Below are 21262 nucleotides of genomic sequence, written 5' to 3' on the forward strand. Positions count from 1 at the left end.
TTGGCTGCACAAGCCCAGGGTTACCCCATGTTCGGAAAAGTGACTGCATTGCTGTAGCATAGGTGCAAGAAACTGGGGGAGAGGCAGCCTGGGCATGAGCAGGGTCACACTGTCAAACGGACAACCTCCCAGCCTCCACATGCAAAGTGACCCTGAGGGGAAGGAAGCTGAGCTGCTCAGCGCACCTGCACACATCTGCTGGGACATCACGCTGCGTTGCAGTGGGTTAAGCTACTCGCCATACCGGCACCCTGTGTCAGAGCACCGGTTCGAATCCTGGCTGTTCCACTTCTAATCCAGCTCCCTGCTAATGCGCCTGGGAAAGCAGCAGAAGATGGCCCAAGTGCCACCCTGTGAGAGACCCGGATGGAGTTCCAGGCTCCTAGCTTCAGCCTGGCCCGGTCCCAGCTGCTGTGGACCTTTGGGGAGTGAACTTACAAATGGAAGCTCTCTTTCCCTTTGTTTTCATAGTTCCACCTTTCAAGTAAGTAAATAGCTAAACATCATATCATAGCGGTAGGTGTTCATAAAGCATCTTAAAATGTTTAATGGGATGGAAATGCTTACTAATCTGATTTGATCATGATACATTGGATACGCGTATTAAATGATCAGAACCACATGCAAATATAATAATGTTAACACAGTTTATCCTCAAGCAAGCCTCACAGATAACCTACACTAAAAACAGACAATCTATGGTTAAAGCCCACACGTTCTAAACATGAACTGGCAGAAACAAAAGACAGTATTGGGTCCACAGATCACCACACTGGGGCTACTAAGCAGTACATAAAATACCTATACATGTTTATTTTTAAAAGAGTTATATATTGTTTATTTTGATGCAGATTTACAGATAGAGGAGAGACCCAAAGAGAGATTTTCCATCTGCTAGCTCACTCCCCACATGGCCACAACAGCCGGAGCTGGGACAGTCTGAAATAAGTATAGCCTGGAGTTTCTTCCTAGTCTCCCATGTGGCTACAGGGACCCAAGGCTGAGGACCATCCTCCGCTGCTTCCACAGGCCATAGTAGGGAGACTGGATAGGCAGCAGAGCAGCTGGGACTCAAACTGGTGCCCATAGAGGATGCCAGCACCACAAGCGGAGGCTTAACGTGCTATGCCACAGCACCGGCCCCACTGTATGTATTTACAGAGATTTAAGACAAGCACAAACACAGAGAGAGATGAAACAAACATGCTTAGGTAAAGAGCTAAGCAGGATTTTTGCCAATGTACTTGAAAATAGAATCAATCTGTGTTTACAAAGGAAGGGGAAAATTAGGCACAGCTGAAGCAAAAAAAAAAACTTAATGAAGTAGAAGAGAGAGCTAAAGAAATTACTCAAAATGTAATACAGAAGGTCAAAGAGATGAAAATATGAAAAAATGAGGTCTTGTTTGTGCCTAATGCAACCCAGAAGGAGGGAATAAGAGTGTGGGAAATGATAGTGGTGGGGAATTTTCTCAAACTATGGGAGAGGCTGCTGTCGTGGTGCTACAGACTGAGTTACTGCCGTATCCATCCCATGTGGGCCTCAGTTCAAGTTCTGGCTGCTCCACTTCCTACCCAGCTCCCTACTAATGTGCTTGGGAAAGCAGCGGAGGAAGATGCTCCAAGTACCGGGGCCCCTGCATCCATGTGGAATGGCCAGGATGGAGTTCCAGGGTCCTGGCTTCAGCCTGGCCCGATTTGACAATTGCAATCACTTGGGGAGTAAACCAGCAAATGGAAGATCCACCTCCCCTCTTCCCTCCCCACCCTCCTGTCACCGTAACTCTGCCTTTCACATAAATAAACCTGAAAAAAAAAATGTTGGCAGGTTTTACTCTGGAGGTCCAGCAACGTTTATGAATGCTGAGCCAGACACAGGTCTTGCAGAGCTGGAAAGAACTGTGCGTGAAGGCCCACTGCTAATTTCTCAGCTATGATGACGGGGGCGACGCGGCATTGGGTGGGGCAGCATCTTCCCATCTGCTGAAATACAGTTCCAGCCTTTGACAGCGGGAGTTGTGAAGGTTCGGATGACGTGATCCCGCCGGGGTATTTGTGGCAGTTTCTCATTTTGCATAAAGTCTCTGCTATGGCTGCAGGCTCCTCTGGTCTCCACCTCCCATAATGCCCTTTCCTGCAAATGATCCACGTGACCCACTGAGCTCCCGGCCACATCTGGAAACGTGCTGAGCCCGTGCTCCTCGTGGGGCTTGTGATCGGCTCTTCCCCCAACTTGGAAAACTCACTTCCGTTTGCACGCATGTCACCTTCCCAAGGAGGTCTGCCCTGACCATCCTACTTTCCGCTGTGAGGGTCACCTACCCCCCTCTGGTGGCTAGATGCGACCTTGCCTCTCCCATTCCTCCTTTGAAAGACGGAGTGACAGAGTTGCAAAGATACACACAGAGAGAAATTCATCCTCGGATTCACTTCTCAAATGGCTCATAACTTCCAGCGCTGTGTCACACTGAAGCCCGGAGCCTGAAGCTCCATCTGGGTCTCCTATATAGATGAGCAGGGGCTTGGGCCGTCCTCGCTGCTTTCCCAGGCGTGTTAGCAGGAGGGCGGGTCAGACGTGGAGCAGCTACAGGCCTGGCATGATGGCTCAATGGCTCAATCCTCATCTTATAACTGCCAGCATCCTAGGTGGACATTGAATTCCTACACTGAGTTCCTGTCTATTATAGATATGTCAGGGAATAAGCCAGTAGATGAGAGCTTTCTATTTCTGCCTCAAACCAATAAACAATAAAAGGGTAGTATTTGGGCCCGGCATGATAGCCTAGCGGCTAAAGTCCTCACCTAGCACATACGTGCAGATTCTAATCCCGACCACCCCACTTCCTATCCATCTCCTTGCTTATGGCCTGGGAAGGTAGTTGAGGATGGCCCAAAGCCTTAGGACCCTGACCCTGTGTGGGAGACTTGCAAGAAGTTCCCAATCCCTGGCTTCAGATTGGCTCAGCTCCAGCTGTTGCAGTCACTTAGGGAGTGAACCAGTGGATGGAAGGTCTTTCTGTCTCTCCTTCTCTCTGTGTATCTGCCTTTCCAATAAGAATAAATCTTAAAAAAAAAAAAAAAAAGAGTTGGGCTCAAGCTTGCTCTTCATGTGACAGCTCAGTCTTCTGGGAACCACCTGGGGGACCCCACAATAATTTCTTTGGGGGGCTGGCATTCCAGTAACCTCATCACCTTCCACCAGGCCATCCATGCCTCTCAAATACCTCACCTCATCAACATCCTCCCCCCTGGGGGCGGGGGTGCGTCCCGAGACTCCAATTCCTGATTGGACTCCAGGACAGAACCTGCTCCTTCAGCTCTCAGCCGTTGGGCACTTTTGATTGTCACAGCCTTGGCTGGGAGCCTTTCCCAGGAACTTCGGACAGGCACTGGCATTTTCCCTTGTCTTTGAGTGGGAGCGGAATTCCCCTAGAACTGGACAGGGATCCAGATGCAGAGCGGCCAGCAAGAATGATGTGTAAAGCATTTACCAATTTTATGCAACAGCTGATGGCTTCTTGGCATAGGAACTTAAAGCTCTGTCCTGGCCCTAGCCTTAGTCCTCATATTGGCACCACTCCCCCTTCCCCTGTATTAATGATTTCATTTGCTGCTGGAGTGGTCTCCGTGGTTACTGACACACATGGATGCCCATGTACCATTTGTAGTTTTGCATGTTGCGGCTGGAAAGAATTGCTTTCTGTGACCTTACCCAAGTCTCCACAGCTTTGTCGGATCATGAAAACAAATGAGCAGAACTTCCATGGTTGTGGTTGTACAAAGAACATTCCCAGTGGGACTCAGTGGTTCTTGGAAGAGTCCAACTCTTGTTTCTCTAGAAGTTTCTTCTTCTTCTTTTTTTTTTTTTTTCGGTTAGACATATTTAACTTGAAAGAGAGAGACACAGAGGGAGAGATATAGATCTTGCACCTGCTGGTTTCCTGCCACATGCCCATAACAGCCAAGGCTGGGCCAGGCTGAAGCCAGGAGCCTGGAACTCCAACTGGGTCTCCCACGTGCTGTGGCAGGAACCCAAGAATTCAAGCTGCCATCTGCTGCCTTCCAGGTATGTTAAACAGGGAGCTAGAACAGAAGCAGACAGGACTTGAGCCAGAACTTCGAAGCGAGATGCAGGCATTTCAGGTGTAAGTTAAATTGCTGCATTGAAGCGCCTGCCTCCTGCTAACGGGGGCTCATCATCTGGGGACTTTTGCCGTTCCCTGTGTGAGAGACGTTGAAGCCTGCATCTTATTGCTTCTGCTGGACTTAATTGCTCCCTCTCTCCCTTCCCCCTTCTTCCCCCCACCCTCTCTTCTCTCTCTCTCTCTCTCTCTCTCTCTCTCTCCCCTCTGGGTGGGAAGGGATAAGTGGTGCACTTACTGACCTTTTTGCAATGCCTGACAAATTCATTTGACGCACTGTGTTCCTGCTAGTTGGACTGGGTATAGAATTCTGGGAGAAAGATCATTTCCCCTCAGGACGGCCTTCCTCCTCCGTTTCCTGATGGTGTGATGGGTTGAGGGTGAGAGACCTGTTGCCAGGCGACTTGCAGTTCCTCTATGGGCAACTTGTAGTTCTGTTGTAAGTGGCTTGCTTCCACTCCTGCCCACCAGAATTATTCAGCAGTGTCTGTTTATCATGATCCTGGGCCCCGTACACAGGTTTCTCATAGATTTTTCTAGATCCTTTGCTTTAACTTCATTTGTTGTATTGCAATTCAGCCTGATCAGATATGACAGCTTGTGGCCTTCTATTTCATGTTTTATTCTAATGTCTTCCTTTCCGTGGTCTCAGTTCTGTTCCCCCTTGGAGCTTCCATGTATCCTTGGCCGACCTTCTGTGTCTAATCTTTTATCTTCCGTCTGTGTCTCTCTCAGCCTTTCAAGAAGATTCCTCAACGCTAACCGCGAACTTTTTTATTGCATTTTTAAAATTCTAGCAAACCTATTTTGAATTCCTGTAACTCTTTTCTTTGTACTTACTAAGGCCCAGGGGATGTTAATTGGAGTTTCTGTTAAAGTGGTCCTCCATTCCCTGATTTAGCTTGATTTCCACTAAGGGTGTATTTTCCAGGATGACTTTTATGGACATAACTCATGGAGCAGTTAGAAGCCAGAAGCAGCTGGGTTTACTTTAGTTACTTGAAAGGCACTTAGGGGAGGCGGGGAGGAGAAAGACAGAGAAGTCTTCCATTCGCTGGTTCACACCAATCACCATGACAGCCAAGGCTGTCCAGGAGCCAGCAGCTTCATCCGGGTCACCTGTGTGGGTGGCAGGAGCCCAAGCACTTGGGCCATCTTCTCTTGCCGTCCCAGGTACATTAGCAGGAACCTGGATAGGAAGTGAAAGTGGAACATCTGGGATTCAAACCAGTGTCACAGTCTATGGCTTAACCCACTGTGCCACAACACTCCATACACCGCCCCTCCTCCCTTTCTTTAAAAGTGCCCAACCTCAGGTGTTTCATTAGAGCAAGAACCTGTCAACAGCTTCTACTCTTGCCGGATCCTTCCAGAGCTCGTGTGTGATGCCATGATGCCAAGAGCGGCCCAGGCTTCTGCTCCGGTGGGTGTCTCTGTCCCTTCTGCCTGTCACACGGCCTAGATTTTTCTCAGAGCCTCTCTACTCCATTCTGTCAGGTACCAGTGAGGGTAACGCCAGCTGCTGTATCCAGTAAACCCCATACTGACTTCATTCAGTGGTTGTCTGCTTCTCTCTTGTGTATCCCAGTGGGAGCCTGCACCAGCTAGGGCCTCCTCCTAGCATCTCCTTCCCCCGGGTGTGGTGACTCCTCTGGCTTCTGTGGGTAGCTTGTTCAAGCAGCCTGGCCTTCCTATTGCAGCTGGAAGAACCAGAGCAAGGATAGCCGCAAATGGGCAGTTTCTCTGGCCCAGACCTTGATGTGGGTGCATCACAGTTTCCCTTGTTTATTGGCCAGAACTCGGTCACATGACCTATTCTGCCACAAGGAAGTCTGGGAATTGTAGTCCAGTTGAATACCCAGATTCCACTTCCCTGGATCTTTGTGCCCTTCCCAGCTCCTCCATGTTTCCCATTCCGTTCCGTACTCCAAACGCACTGGAGAATTTCTTCCTCCAGGAAGCCCTCCATGGGTCTCCGTGGCTTTTCCCACTGACCTTCTTATCATGCTTCAGTTTTTTCCCCAATATTCCCAAAGAGCTCATCCCGCTTCTCCACACCCAAGAGAGACGAAAACATCCATCCTCATAGACACGGGCACACACGTCAGGAGGTGGCACTGTGCACCCAGTGTGGGAGCACCTCAATGTCCATCAGTGGACCATCAGACAGGGTCTTCTCCCTGCAGCGGAGTACCGCTTGGCGTGATGTTCCGAAGCAGACAGTGGCCTCGAAGACATGAAGCAAAATGAGGGATGCCAATCACCTGACTGTGAGCTGTCTGACGGCAAATCCACCCAGACAGGAAGTGGACCGTTTTCCTGGGGCTGGGGAACAGGATGAGTGGGGGCTGACTGTGACGAAGGGCCCAGTTTCTTTTTGGGGAGATGAGCACGTTCCTGAATCAGTTGTGGGGATATATTTGGCACTGTGGGTAGGACTTGCAACACCTGCACACATTATGAGAGGACCGGCTCTGCTCTAGATTCCAGCTTCCTGTTAACATGCACCATGGGAGGCAGCAGGGAATGCCTTGATATCCATGTGGAAGACCCGGATGGAATTCTAGGGCTCCTGGTTTCTGTCTGGCCCAGCCCTGGCTGTTGTGGGTGTGTAGGGAGCAAACCAGCGGTTGGAAGAGCTTTCTCTTTGTCTATTTGTCATCTTTCTGCTTTCCAAATGATGTGAAAATAGTCTAAAACCTGAGGTGGGGATGGTGGTACGATTCTAAACATGCTAAAAGTCCCATCGCATCCACACTATGATAACCAGATGAACTGTGTGTAGGAGAACGTACAGCTCTGTAAAGCTACCATGCACCCATACACATGTACACACGTGCACACACACACACACAAGCACTGAGATGAGGACACAGCTGCAATAATTCTGCCTGCCACGTGCAGGGGATCTAGGCAGGACAGGGTGTCAGGGCTTTGACTGACACTGCCCACCCCCCGACTCTGTCCCAGCCTCTCTGCTCTAAGGGTGGAACCCCTCCCCCACTAAGCTCTGTCTTTCAACATCCCCGAAGCCCACGAGAGGTGGTCCTGGGGCCCATAGAAAATGCGAGCAAATCCCAGACAATGAACCCCAGGCCCCAGCAGCTCCCATCCAGCGCCTTTTATCCAGAATCTTTTTTTAGACGCTGTTTTCTTAACATCCTACAGGGAACTGGAGTCTCCGCCTTCCTAATCCCTTGCATTGCACAAACATGAAATTAATCTTCTAAATACTCAAGCTGTTTCCAAAACGAAATGAGCAAGGAGGGAGCCTGGGGGAGGGAGGAGGTGGAGGAAAGCCCCTCCCTCCCAACTTCCCAGCCACCCCTCACTCCCCAGCGCCTGCCCCGCGTGTGACTCACTGCCACCTGGTGCCTCATGCCATCTCCCGCACAAAACCCTGCAAGTCTTTGCTGGACCCTCGTTGTATATCACCAGGGATGGGGAGCTCACTACTTCTAACAGCAACTCCTAGCACAGAAAATGGCCGTGCTTGGGGCAAAGCTCCCCTTCCTGGTAAGTCTGCCTCTGCCCTCTGGGAGCCTTCGGGGCTCCCTCGGATACCCTGAGCTTGTAGGGGTTTGGGGTGGGGTCAGGAAGAGCTACTTGAGCCCTGTCTTTGGTGGGAGTCTGAGTGGGACTGGGAGGTCCTTGGACTCTAAGTGTAGGTATGGCCAGCTGTACACACAGCGGCGGCAGCTCCCCCCAGCCACAGCTGTCCCCACCCCATCCCACCCTGTCCTGCCTGCTGGCCCCATGAGTTCACAGTGACCAGGCTGTCCCCTGGACAGTGGGGCAGCTGCACAGGTGGCCACCCTCTCTTCCTGTCCACTGGCCTGCCTGCCCTCCAGCTCCCCCAGTCATCTCCCTGCACTCCACCACTCTCCTATCCCCCATGAGCTTTTCTCTTCACCACCCCAGCTCCCTACTTCACCTCCAGCTGTGTGAAGGGTCATTCTTTTTTTTTTTTTTTTAGGATTTATTTATTTTTATTGGAAAGGCAGATTTTACAGAGAGAAGGATCTTCCATCTGTTGGTTCACTCCCTGAAAGGGTGCAGTGGCCAGAGCTAAGCTGATCTGAAGCCAGGAGACAGAAGCCTCTTCCAGGTCTTCCATGTGAGTGCAGGGACCCAAGGCTTTGGGCCATCCTCCATTTCTTTCCCAGGCCACAATTAGGGAGTCGGATGGGAAATGGAGCAGCTGGGATACGAACTGGTGTCCTTAGGGAATCCCGGCATATGCAAGGTGAGGATTTAGCCATTGAGCCATTGCACTGGGGCCCTGGAGGGTCATTCTTACCCACAGTTCTCACCATGGCTCTGCCTCCTCTAGGGGACTCCACAGGCTCCCACGCGCTACCCATGGCTGAGCCAGCAGGTGCATCCCAGATGCTAGTGGCTCCCAGCAGGCAGCTGATTGGCTCGCTCCACAACTATCCCAGGTCCCTGTGCCCCTCCCCCACATGGTCCCCTGCTGAGTCAATACCTCTAAGTGCTCCTTCCTGGGAGGAGTTAGAAGGCCAGGTGGTACCTCACCCTCTCTCCCCACTCCACTACAGCCCTCTGTTTCTGGAAAACTTTTATTTATCCCTCAAATCCACAGCATTCAGCTGCAGCCCAGCTCACACCTGCTCTTGGCCACACCCTCCCTGCCATGTTCAGCAAAAACCCATCTCTTGCCCAAGAAAGCCAGGTTTATGGGGCTTCCAGTCTTACTCGTTGTCTCTCCTATGCCCAGCACAAACTGCAAAGAAAAGCTGCCCACCTTGGGAGCAAGGCAGAGTGACAGGCAGAGAAGAACTCTCCCTCTGCTGGTTTACTCCCCTGATGGCTACAGCACCCGGGGCTTGGCCAGGGCAAAGCCAGGAGCGCCATCCTGGTCTTCCATGTGGACAGCAGGGGCCCAGGTACTCAGGTCATACCCTGCTGCTTTCCCAGGTGCATTGTCAGAGCTGGATTGGAAGCAGAGCAGCCAGGACTCCAACTGGCGCTCCTATGGGATGTTGGCATCACAGATGGGGGCTTAACGTGCTGTATCATAATGCCAGCCCCTGAAGGAGGTTCTTGCAGGCCACCTGCCCTGCTCAGGTTGGCCAATGGTGCATGCTTTGTCTGCAGTGGGAGCAGAGGTAGATGCCAGCAGTAGGCACGGGTAGCCTCGACTGCAGAGGACTTGGCCTACTGTGAACTGCCTCCCCACCATCACCCTGGGTCAGGTGAGCAGGGCTGGAAGAGGATGCTGTGTGCAAAGTGGTTACTTGGTATGCAGCTGACCAGCTCGTACGTAGCCTGCATGGGCCTGGTGGGTGCTTGCTCTGCCTCTCCTTTCTTCTCTGTGCCATGGGGTAGCTACAGCCCCACCCACCCTTGCCATTTGCATGAGGATCCTGTGACTGACAGCTCGCGCCTGTACCTGAGACAGTCTTGGGGGAGGCTCTAGGCTGATTCCAGGGTGACCACAAGTTGCAGCCCTGCTCTAGGCCCCTTGCTGGCCTGGGCAGCTCTAAATCATCACTTGAAGCCCCTTCCCGCCCCCTTCCACTGGGACCCCAGGCACTCAGAGGGGAGGCACCCCACGAACCTGTCTGACGCTCAGTTGGGGCAGTCGGCTGGGCTTCTATCAGAATAAACAGGTTTTGTTGTGCATTGCGCGAGCTTAGCATCTTTAATTTATCGCACAACAAATTGCTGAGGATTTAGCATGTGTTTAATTAATTTGACGAAAATAGTTCAACAACCATAAACACGGCTGCGCACAAACACGCATGCTGGGATGTGGGGAGCCCAGCCAGGCTCCTGAGGGCTTGGCTGGGTAGGGGCTGGGCGGTGGCGGGCGGGGGGTAATGTGCTATGGGGACCAGTTGGCTCCCAGGACCAGGAGGGAAGGCCAGAGAGTCCAGGGGTTGGACCTGGCCATCAGCTAGCTCCTGAAGAAGGGGACCCTCAGCTTCCTGGAGAGGCAACGTTGCCTGGCCCTCTGACCCCGTGACCACGGCTCCTGGCTTTAGCCTGGCCCTAGTCCCAGCTATTGTGGACATTTGGGGGACCAACAGGTGAATGGATGACTTCTGCCTGGCTCTCTATTTCTCTGTCATTTGAAAGAAAACTAAAAACATCTTTAAAAAGAAAAGTTTATGTTTTCCCTAAAATCAGCTTATCTTTGGAAGTCCCTCCCCCAACCAGAAGTTACGGATCTGGGAACCAGAGACCACACTCATTCCCCCGGCTCCCAGCAGCCCTCTGGGCACTCCCGATACTTCTGCCCTGTTCTAGCCCTCGCCCCCATCACCTTCTTCTATAGCCTAGGCTTTGCTTTCTAGAATTGTCTATCAGTGGTTTGCATACAATATACTACTGTAGATCAGCTTGTGATCTGAGAACAGTTTTAGCTTTGCCACAAAGCAGCAACAGCAGCATACACCTGTGTTACCTGCTCTCTCGATCTCGTTTTATTATTGGTTAAGCATTAATTTGAAAGGTAGAGTGCCTCAGGCCCTCCCCTACCCTATGGCGAGCTTCCACAAAGATATCCCTCCGGACTTGGGAGAACATGGGCCTCAGCCACCACTGTGCCCACTACCCACCCCCGGCCCACCTGCTGAGTCAGGGACCTGAGGGGTCACCTTGCCTCTCCCAGCCTCACTGTCTTAACAGCAGCCACAGCCTTGCCTGCCCAGGGCAGGGCTCAAGGAGGGTCCCTGGGGACACTTACATCTTAGGAGGATGAAGTCCCTGGTCCAAGTTGGAGGATGCAAGTGTCACAGAAAGTTAACCATTGTGGTTCTCTGCCTCCGTGAAAGGCCTGACCCCTGTCCTCTTCTCAGGACTGTTAAAAATTATAGGCTTCCTGGCTGTGACCAAAGTTGCCCCTTACTGAGCTTGGCTATGGGGATCACACAGGCCACGCACTCCAGGGTCAGGGGCTGTGGCGGCTGTCCAATACACCTGCGAGTTCTCACACGATGACCTGGCCATTGGTCATCAAGAGCCACGTAGCCAAGGGACTTTGCCTAGCTTGCAGGGGACCTTGTGGCCGGAGCCTGTGCTGCTGGAGTTGAGTCTGACCCCCATTCGAGGCCGCTGTGCCCATGTGGAGTCTCAGGTCACATGGAGGGGCTATGAGCCCTGGCTCGCCATCCTTGGCTGTGTGTGTTCCAGCCCAGACGCCCATGAGGCTTTTGGCAAACTGCCTGACAACTTGTCCCCTGGCACAGGGTCTCAGGGATCCCCAGGTATGGTAAATTTCTCCCTGTGAGCCACTTTATTTTTGAAGATTTATTTATTTGAAAAGCAGAAAGAGAGAGCAGTTCCATCCAATGGTTCAGTCTTCAAGTGGTGGCAATGGTCAGGATGGAGCCAGGCCAAAGTAAGGAGCCAGGAGCTTCTTCCGGGTCTTCCGTGAGGGTACGGGGACCCAAGGCTTTTGGACCATCCTCTGTCGCTTTCCCAGGCCATTTAACAGGGAGCTGGATCAGAGATGTAGCAGCTGGGACTAGAACCAGTGCCCATGTGGGATGCAAGTGCCAGAAGATGGCCTTTCGCAGGAGTCTCCATTCTGTTCACCAGGTGAATTGACTGGGAGTTTATGGGACAAGCAGGCAGCGGCCTGTCTCCCTCCCAGAGCCTCCAGCACACCTCTTCCCTAGCCTCTGCCCTGGCTCACACTTCTGTCTAATCAGAAGCCACTTAAGAAGAAACAGGAAACTTACAAGGATGACAGACATCTCCTAGCATACAGCTCACCTATCTAGGACAGCCTGTTCCAGGGGCCTGTGGCCAGCATGCCCAGCTGCAAAAATAACTGGAAAAGGAGGAGGAGGAGGGGACACGAGATCTCTCTGAAATGTCCCACACCCAGCACAGTCCTCTTAGTCCCCCAGGGTGCCTGGTGCAGAGCCTCAGTTGAGTAATTGCACATCAAGGTTACTATGGAGACATACCTGGGAAGTAGTGAGCTCCCCATCATAGGTGGTATACAAGGAAGAACTGTGAGACCAGATTGCAAGAAGCCTGCTGCTTCTAGCCTGAGGGGAATGGGGACAATTCCCTGCCTCCTGAGCCCCCTCCCCACCCCCGCCAGAGAGGCTTCAACAAACAGGTGCCCGTGGGTGGGCAGGCAGGTGCCTTTCACAATGCTCCCCTCCCCTGGGGACAGCCTAAGCCTTCCGGAACTCCCCTCTAGGTCCCCAGAGTGATCCCAGTGCCCGGAGGCCAGGGCTTAGGTGCTGATCCCCCGAGGAGGAGGAGGCCCAGGCCAGCGGGAAGCCAGAGGCAGGAAGCCACCCATCAGGAGCCTCGGCTGGCGTCCCCACCCTGGTTGGCATCCCCTCAGCAAATTCAGAGCCAGGAGTTGTGGCAGGCCCAGGCCTGTAGATGTGGCAGGGAGAGGTCGCACCCTGTGGCTGAGGGGCAGACCCCGGCCACACATCCTGCTGCCCAGCCCCTGTCCCCCTGCTCCCAGAGGGGCAGGCACTTGTCCTGCTCACACCTGTCTCTCAATGCAGGCAGGTCACGGCTGGCAGGTCACGGCTGGTTGGAATGGAGCAGCAATTCCCAAAGCCAGCTTCCCTTTGACCACCGGCATACTGTGAAACCTGTGGCCTTGTGACCCCAAAGGGACACTTTGTAAGGAAGCTGTCAGAGAGTGGCCGCAGGCCTGGGCTGTGGGCTCCCTCACAGTGACAGGGATTCTGGAACCAGTTGCTGCTCATGGATGGGCACAACGTTCTGGAAGCTTCTTTCTGGAACCATTAGAAAAAAGGGCTCTCTTTTGGGTCACAGGCCTTGACTGAGTGCCAAGCCGGGATGAGAAATGGACGTGAGGACGCGTAGACCTGCCATGCATACATTTTCCAAACATCGGCTTCTGTCTCTTTAGCTCCGTGTTCTATCCCTCCATGAGCTAGGGATTAGCTGTCCCGGGGCCCAGAGGCCCAAGGCCAGCTCTGGGCACAGTTAAGCCTTCCAGCTCCTGGGGACTCATGGCTCACCCCGCCTGAGCCCAGCACTGCCGGCCCTGGCTGTGCATCAGAGATGGCGGGTCCCACACAACCAGCCGCCCATATGGCTGTGACAGACAGGAGGCCGGGACTGTAAGCTCATGCACTTGGAGAATATTCTTGGGGTACATGTGTGTGAGAGGGGGGAGTGGGTTCTTAGTTCTCCCTCGCCAAGGCCACCCAAACTGTCATTGGTCTTTTTCGTTTTCTTGAAACCTGCCGTGCTCACCCAAAAGGGTATTCTGAAGCTGGGCAATGGAGGTGCCAGCTCCCCAACCACCCCAACCCAGCAGAGCCACAGGGGCGCGTGGGTTGAGGGTCCTGTGAGCACACTGAGTGGGGAGTGTCACCTCCTGCTCCCTCCCTAGGCTCCCATATCACACACCCAGGGCCCTGCTGTCCCCACCTGGCTGGCATGTCCCTTCACCCTCCACAACCCAAGGCCATGTCCTCCCAGCTGGCTGCAGCCCTGGCCACCTGTGTGCCCTTGGCCATGGGCCCCTTCCCAAGTGCCGTCCCCTGGCTACAGAGCAAACAGTTGGCCCAGCGACGGCTCCAAGCACCCTACATCCTGGGGATATCTTCCCGGATCTCTTTTCCCCTCCCACTCCCGATGGCCCTAGCGGGGGAACGCCTGGCAGGGAGGTCACCCTCCTGGCCGCCTCGTGGGCAGGAACACTATTTAAAGAGGGTCCTGGGGGCTACCTGCACCCCACTGCAGCACTGGGAAGCATTCAGACCATGGTACGCCGCGGCCGCCTTCCCTGCCCTCCACTATCCTACACAGCTTCCAAGGGCTGCTGTCCCCTCCCTCCCGGTCCCCCGGCTCAACTCCAACCTCACCACCCTGTCCTTGACTTCATTTGTGATGCTAACCTTCACCCTGTGCCTGAACTCACCCTGACCTTGACTCGGCCCCTTTCTCCCATGCCTTTGAACTTGACTCCAACTTGATCCTTTGTGGATGGTCGGTCCATCCACAGGGGATGATGACTTGGGTATGGGCTTTCTGAGACCCGGGGACTGACAGGTGGGTGGGGGGTGCCCAGGGGTAGGTGGGAGGAATGAGAAAGTGGAGGGTGGAGGAAGCTGGGGTGGGCTAGGCTTGGGGCCTCTTGGTGGGCTCTCGAGCTTGCTAGTTGCTTGTGCCTGGTCTCCTCAACATGTGAGTCCTTCATTGTGGCACACGACCGTCCACCAAGCTCAGCTAGACTAGGAGCTCTTTGGGGACAAGAATAAGGTTGGCTTCCACTCTGGTTGGCCAGGGTTGAGCACAGGAACTTGCCTGGAGGGTCAGCAGATGTCTCCTAAGCCTCTGCAGCCTCAAGGCAGGCATCCTTTTGGTGTGCTAAGTGGGGAAACTGAGTCATGGAAGGCAGTTGTATTTCTTCACATTACAGAGATGGTGAGTGCTGAAACCCAGGTCCAGGTGACCTCTTGTGCCCTGAGAGTACACCCCAAGTGAGGAGGGGTGTCCTTGGCTTCAAGGGAGCCCAGAATAAAAGGGAGACCCAGGGTACAGGCTGGAAGCCCCATGCCTCTGGTCCCTTGACATCTGTGAGAAGTGACCCCTTCTCACCTTGCAGTGCACTGAGCTTTCTCTGGGCAGTGCAGACTGAGATGGACGCCAGGGACCCACCGGGGTCAGGGTCAAGGTGGAAGGAATGGGAATGCCTCAAGAGATAGGGTAGGGGGCCTGCCGATGGAAGCGATGCCTTTTTACTAATCAGAAGGAAACATCTGTAATTACAGGCGATGCTCTGTGCGGGGAAGTCTTGTCCTTTATGATGTCTGAAGGGATTTATAAAATATTACAGAGCTTTTATGGCTTCGTGCCGGACTGGCTGCCCCGCCGGCCTCCGTGCAGATGGAGAGCCCCCGGTGAAGAGCTAATTATAAGGCATCCCCCAGCACAGGCCAGGGAGCCTGGGGGTGGGGGCAAGAGTGAGCTGGGAGGAGGGGAGACCACACAGGCACCAGGGACTGGGGGGATAAGAGAACTCACATTCTGAGAGGTGGGAGCTGGCAGAGGATGCCCCGTCCCTGCCACCCCCATGGAGTCCCTATGTGAAGCTCTGGTCTGGCAGCTTGCTAGAAGGGGAGATTTGGGGTAGGGGGAGCCTGTGGAAGGTCTTGGGGACTCAGAGCTTTCAGCACATGCCTAATGGAGGACTCTTAAGCACCACCACATCCGGAAAGGTGTCCCTGGAGGCAGAAAGGCCCGACAGGAGGCCCCGGATTACGCCACGTGGGTGGTCGGCAGCTCCACCTGCCCCATCAGCCTGGAGCTTGGGGTTGGTGAATGGCAGGCATGCACTGGTCCCTCTTTGGAGCCAGAGAGACCACAGGTGGGACCAGCCTGAGGTCTCTACCGCTGCTTCGTCAAGGCGAGAGACGCAGGAGCGAGGAGGCTGGAGAGTGTGGGCTGTGATGTGGGGGGCTGCAGGTAGACAGTAGTGGGGAGCCAGGGAGGGAGGCTTCTCAGAGGAAAAGGCAGAGACCCTAAACCTGACAAAGGAAGAGAGTGGAGGGCAGAGCAGGGGAACCAAGGTGGGAGGAGGTTATGGGAACCCCGGGTGGTCAAAGACAAATCATCTTGAGATTCTGGGGATGGTGGCAGCAGCTGATGGGGCATCCGGCCGCTGGGGGGTGGGAGGACACCGGAAGCCCTACCCCACACATGCACTTGCTGGAGCTTGGGGTGGGTTGGGCGAGCAGCTGCAGCTCCCAGGTTTCCTGCTGCCAGCCTATGCTAGTGAAGACTTTGGAGGTTCTGGGAGAGGAGGTGGGCTTGGGAGGGTGCCTGGGGCTGGGAGTGACCCTGTGGTGCTCCCCCCACCCACCCCAGGCACCAAGGAGAGCCCGAAAGCGTGCAGAAGGTGGCGCCACCTCCAATGTCTTCTCCATGTTCGATCAGTCCCAGATTCAGGAGTTCAAGGAGGTACATAGCTGTCCACGTGGGCTCCGCTCCCCCTGGGCCACCATGGCTGCTGGCCCCAAGCCTGGAGGCATAGATGGGTGCTTAGGAGGTCTGCAGTGTGCTGGTCACAGCAGGTGCTCAGAGAGGTGGCGGGGGGAGGGTCGTGCCAAGCCTGAGGCTGGGTGGACCCTTGGGCTCTGGGTGGCAGAGGGGACAGCCTGGGGTGCTCATTTCCCCATCTCTGCCAGGCCTTCACCATCATGGACCAGAACCGGGACGGTTTCATTGACAAGGAGGATCTGCGGGACACTTTTGCTGCGCTCGGTGGGTGTGGGCCAGCTGGGGACACCGAAAGCATGGGGTGCTTGGGACAGGCCAGGATGGGGTGGCTGTGCGTGACTGGGGGGCTTGTGTGGGAGGGGTGCCCACCACCCAGGAGGTTTAATGGAAGGAGGAAGGCTGCAGGTACCCCAGTGTGGACGGTGGGCCCAATCCCCTTGCCCAGGCCCATCCCCAGCAGGTGGGCTGAGGGGACCCTTAGTGGCACCAAGCTCTGTTGTCTTGTGCTGCCTGCAACGCTGGGTCCCCCCATGTCTCCCATAACGCTCCTGGGATTCACTCCCTACCCCTATCCTCAGGTCGTATCAATGTCAAAAATGAGGAGCTGGAGGCCATGGTGAAAGAGGCACCAGGCCCCATCAACTTCACTGTCTTCCTGACCATGTTTGGGGAGAAACTGAAAGGTGAGTGGTGCTCCAGGGGATCCTTGGGGACTGGATGGGAGGGGATATGAGCAGCGGGGAGCCAGGGACTGCCCCCATACACCTGTCTGTGGGAGTACAGGCCCTGCCTCAGTTTCCCCTCCTTGTACCTGTACCAGTTCTGCTTCCTGGTTCTTCAGCTATCATCAGCACGGTGTCCCTCTCCCACGGAAGGTGGGGACAGCTACAGGCCATAGGGGAGGGGAGGGCTGAGGCTGCCCTGTGCAGTGGGCATGGTAGTCACACTCCTCCACGACTCAGTTGGTCTTGACCTGTCTGGAGGTGGCAGGCAGCTCGCAGCCCCTTGTCTGTGGGAAGTGATTGACCTCTCCCGGGTCAGACTTTGAACTTGGAATTATGTAGCTGGGTCAGGAGTGCCCAGGGGCCTCTCTCGCAAGGGTGGAACTGGGCATGCTCCATGGGAAGGCAAGGGGGACTCCAGCCAGCGATTTGGGATGGTGTAGATGGATAGACAGGCGTCCAGCTGTTATCTGAAGCAGCACAAGGGAAAGAAAATGCCTTAGAGACCAGCCAGGGTGGGGCCGGGGGCCGGGGGAGATTGGGGGAACCAGCCTGAGTCCGCTTGGGGAATCAGGGTGGGGACAGCGGGCTCCTGTTGGGACAGGCCAGGAGGTCAGGTTCAGAGAATAAGGCTGTTGTCCTGAGACCCTTGGGGATGCTTGGGGCAACAGCGGGGGTCTCTAAATGGAGGCCTGAGGCTTGAGAGGGCCCAGGTCCCTGGCACACACATACTCCTGTCACTTTCACAGGGGTGCCAGGCCTAGGATCATCGTGCAAGCTGGGCCAGGTCTGCTGGAGGGGCGAGCCCCAGCAAGGGCAGGGGAGGTCCTGGATAGCCACTGCCTCTGCCCGCTCATTGGGACAAGGGACTTTGCCGTGTGAGAGGCTGGCAGTCTGCTGGGGAGACAGCCTGGTTTATGAGCTTTGAGAGTTCCCAGGGCAGAGGCCTTCTCTGGGGAGCAGGCAGGAGGTGGCACCCGCCCAGCCTGCCCATCACCAGGAGCGGCTGGCCTGGGCCTGAGTGAAGGCCAAGGTCTAGTCCCCAGTCGGACAGGCTGGAGCCAGCCACCCACTGCCCTGGCCCAGTGCTCAAGACTGAGAGGCATGGCACGGAGAAGGGACGCCTCCCACCACTGAGTTGTTAACGGCACAGGTCTGCAGCTGCCCTCCTGCCCTCCACTTTGCCTGCTCTGCCAGCCTATGTAGGCCTGGGAATCTCACCCTGTAGGACCCTCGGCAGCCTCTGCGCTGGGGTGCATGGGCTCCCTTCACCCTGCGTGGGTAAAGCATGATCCCCTGAGGAGCTGCCAGGTCAGCGGGACCTGTGGGCAGCCTCGGCCCAGTTTCAGCGATTCTGAGTGACTCAGATGAACTCTGTGTCTAACTGGGTAGACCCAGTCTGATGGCCTAGGCTGACGGAGGAGGCCTTGTGGCCCTGACCCAGGCTGATGGAGGAGGCCTGGTGGCCCTGACTCAGGCTGATGGAGGAGGCATGGTGGCCCTGACCCAGGCTGACAGAGGAGGCATGGTGGCCCTGACCCAGGCTGACAGAGGAGGCATGGTGGCCCTGACCCAGGCTGACAGAGGAGGCATGGTGGCCCTTGCCTGAGACACACTGGCACAGAGCCATCAGGGACTCTGACGGTCTCCGAGGTGGCTCCAGCTCCCCTCTCCTCCTTAGGGTGGGCCCTTAGATAAGTCCCAGAAACTTCCTGGTCCGTAGTGTCCTCTGTGTTAATCTGGGCGCTGTGTGTGTCCCCTCCCCCGGGGCTGTCCTGAGGAGTTAGGTGCAGAGTTCTTAACCATGCCTGCAACTCTAACCCCTGACGGATGTGAAGCCAGCAACATCTTTGCACTAAGTGATGTACCTGCTGGTGCTGTGCGGCAGCAGCCACACAGACTCTGTCTCCAGCTCACGGCTGACACAGTGTTCTGTAGGAGGCACGGGGCACCTGGGACATACAGTAAGCTGGCCCCTCTGTGCCACTGCCCAAGCCTCAGCCTCATCCCCTACTCGTTGCTCTGGGCTCTTCTTGGATAACCAATAAACCCCAGAGTTACCAAGCCCCAGCCTCACAGCTCCTGCAGCAATGTCCAAGGTCCCTTCACCTCCATGGAAAACACAGAGAGAAATGCAAATTTAGGGTGGCCATGTCCAGTTGAGCTCGTCGCTCATGAAGATAACATTGATGCGCCATTGTCCATCCCTGCTGTCACATCTCCGTAACCACCTTCCTCTTGCTTCAAGGGCACTCGACCCTCCCTGCCAAGTGTACCCTCCCCCAGCCCCCGAGCAGTGTTCCCCACCCCAGCCCAGCCTGATCCCTGTCTCCAGGGATGGGGCTGTCACCCACTCCCCTGCTCTCTGTGTGCTGCTTCTAGGCACCGACCCGGAGGAGACCATTCTCCATGCCTTCAAGGTGTTCGACACCGAAGGGAAGGGTTTTGTCAAGGCCGATTTGTAAGTCATCCCACCCCGCAGCTCTACTCCCACCCAGCGCTCAGCCCAGCTAGGGCAGCACCCGGCCAGAGCTGGCCCCTGTTGATGTTATCTCTCCCCAACCTCTGTAGTGTGTGGCATGGGAGTGGACAGGGAGGGCTTCCTGGAGGGGGTGGCCTGGAAGGATGAGGAGGAGCAGCTGAAGGCCCTTAGCAAGTAGGAAACCTGTGCTGGTCCTTAGGGGGGGGCAGGGCGGTGGGTTGTGCCGCTGCCGGCACCAGGGACACGCCAGGCCCTCAGGTGAAATAAGAAAACTGGTGTCAATGAGGTCTGAATTTCCGGAATTTTCTGTGTCCTTAGCTTTGCTCAAATGCTACACTAATAATAGCCTTGGCTTCCTGCTTGGTAACACAAGAATCTTAGTACTCAGCACTTGCTCAGTACTTACTTAGTTTTCAGTACTCACTACTAAGTGCTGAGCAAGTGAGACCTGGCGCAGTCACATACTTGAGAAAGCAGTGTGTTTGGGGTGAAGCCACAGAGGCCCCCCAAGGTGGGCCCAGAGCTCTGTGGCTAGCACTCAGCCCACATGGGAATCTGAGGGCACCCTGCGGTGGGTCATTGTGTCCCACCCTGGGCTGGGAGGAACGCCTGCGCGTTAGGGGAGGAAGCTGCCGCAGACCACACAGCACCAGGCAGTGCTGGGGAGTGCCTGTCACCATGGGCCCCCCAACGCTCTGCCTTGGCCTTGAACGTGACTGCCTCTGTCCCTGGCACAGCATCAAAGAGAAGCTCATGACCCAGGCGGACCGCTTCAGCGAGGAGGAGGTGAGTGGGGGCTCAGCTGCCAGCTCCCACATTCCCCCATCCTGTTCTCCCCGCCTGCTTGCCCTGCCTGGGTTGGCTGGGGGGAATCTCCCAGACTGACTCTCTGCCTCCACTCCCACTCCTCAGGTCAAGCAGATGTTTGCTGCCTTCCCGCCAGATGTGTGCGGCAACCTGGACTACAGGAATCTGTGCTATGTCATCACGCACGGGGACGAGAAGGACTAGGGCATGCCGCGGGCTACATTGAAAGCCTGGCCAGGCAGTGGAGAGCAGGGGGTTTGCTGTGGTTGGAGTGTGCGTGCCTGGGAAAAGACCAGAATAGTAATAATAATAAAAAAGCTCGCGAGGTCCTCATTTGTATGCTCCGTGCCCCCATCGGGGTGACGGCGAAACATTCCTAGCGTGTCGCCTTTTCCAGAATGTTTTCGTCTCTGGCTGAGCTCAGATGTTCCCGATGAGCTGGTGTTTTGTGCTCACTCACCCGCAGCTCTAATGACCCACAGCTGGGAGCCGGGTTGGGGCAGCTGGGAGCTGGCATCAACGTTTTGTTTTATTGAGCACCTAGTGTGTGCCTCATGCCTGTGCTGGGACTTGGAGAGGGGGGACTTGTGTGTGCTGTAGCCAGCCAGGGAGAGGGCTGGGGGAAGGGAAAGACGGACAGTGGGAGGCACCTGTAGCCAGGAGTTGTAGGGGTTGGGGAAGGTGGAAGCTAGAGAGGTTGGAGAGGGAGGGCCTGGCTCCGGAGAGAAGCAGGGGGCTCTTCCACGGGGTACCCACTCTCTGCTGCCGGTGTATGTAATATTGGATGTGTGTACATTGACACCTGACAGCCTCTGCTCGCCAGAGACGCAGTTACAGAAGTGCAGTGCGGGACGGAGAAGGTCCAGCAGCGCACAAACCGCGATCAGGGTCTCGTATCTGGCATGCAGTCACCAGGGCAGGCTTTGGGTGCTGAGGTTAAGTTGCTGCCTGGAGGGTGGTTGGTTCACATCCTGGCTCCGCTTCTGATCCAGCTCCCTGCTAATGTGCATCCTTGGGCAGCAGGGAATGGCCCACCGAGGGGGTCCCTAGCACTCACATGGGAGACCTGGCTGGGATCGCAGCGCCTGGCTTCCGTCCGGTCTGGCCCTGGTCTAGCCGTGGCTGTTGTGG

The 21262-nt window shown here is 55.3% G+C and overlaps 1 protein-coding gene across 1 annotated transcript; it reads left to right on the forward strand.

Annotated features, from left to right (window-relative positions):
- The first annotated feature begins 16030 nt into the window (after nt 1-16030).
- Nucleotides 16031-20448, forward strand: MYL10 (myosin light chain 10). The gene is made up of 6 exons (XM_040972861.1): nt 16031-16081; nt 16309-16384; nt 16699-16803; nt 19225-19303; nt 20062-20110; nt 20237-20448. Exons 1-6 carry the CDS (start codon nt 16046-16048, stop codon nt 20333-20335), a joined length of 444 nt encoding a protein of 147 aa, XP_040828795.1. The 5' UTR covers nt 16031-16045; the 3' UTR covers nt 20336-20448.
- The last annotated feature ends 814 nt before the right edge of the window (nt 20449-21262 follow it).

Source organism: Ochotona curzoniae, unplaced genomic scaffold (assembly GCF_017591425.1).
Source record: "Ochotona curzoniae isolate NIBS_2020 unplaced genomic scaffold, NIBS_Ocur_1.0 contig_2321, whole genome shotgun sequence".
In the NCBI taxonomy this organism is placed as follows: domain Eukaryota; kingdom Metazoa; phylum Chordata; class Mammalia; order Lagomorpha; family Ochotonidae; genus Ochotona; species Ochotona curzoniae.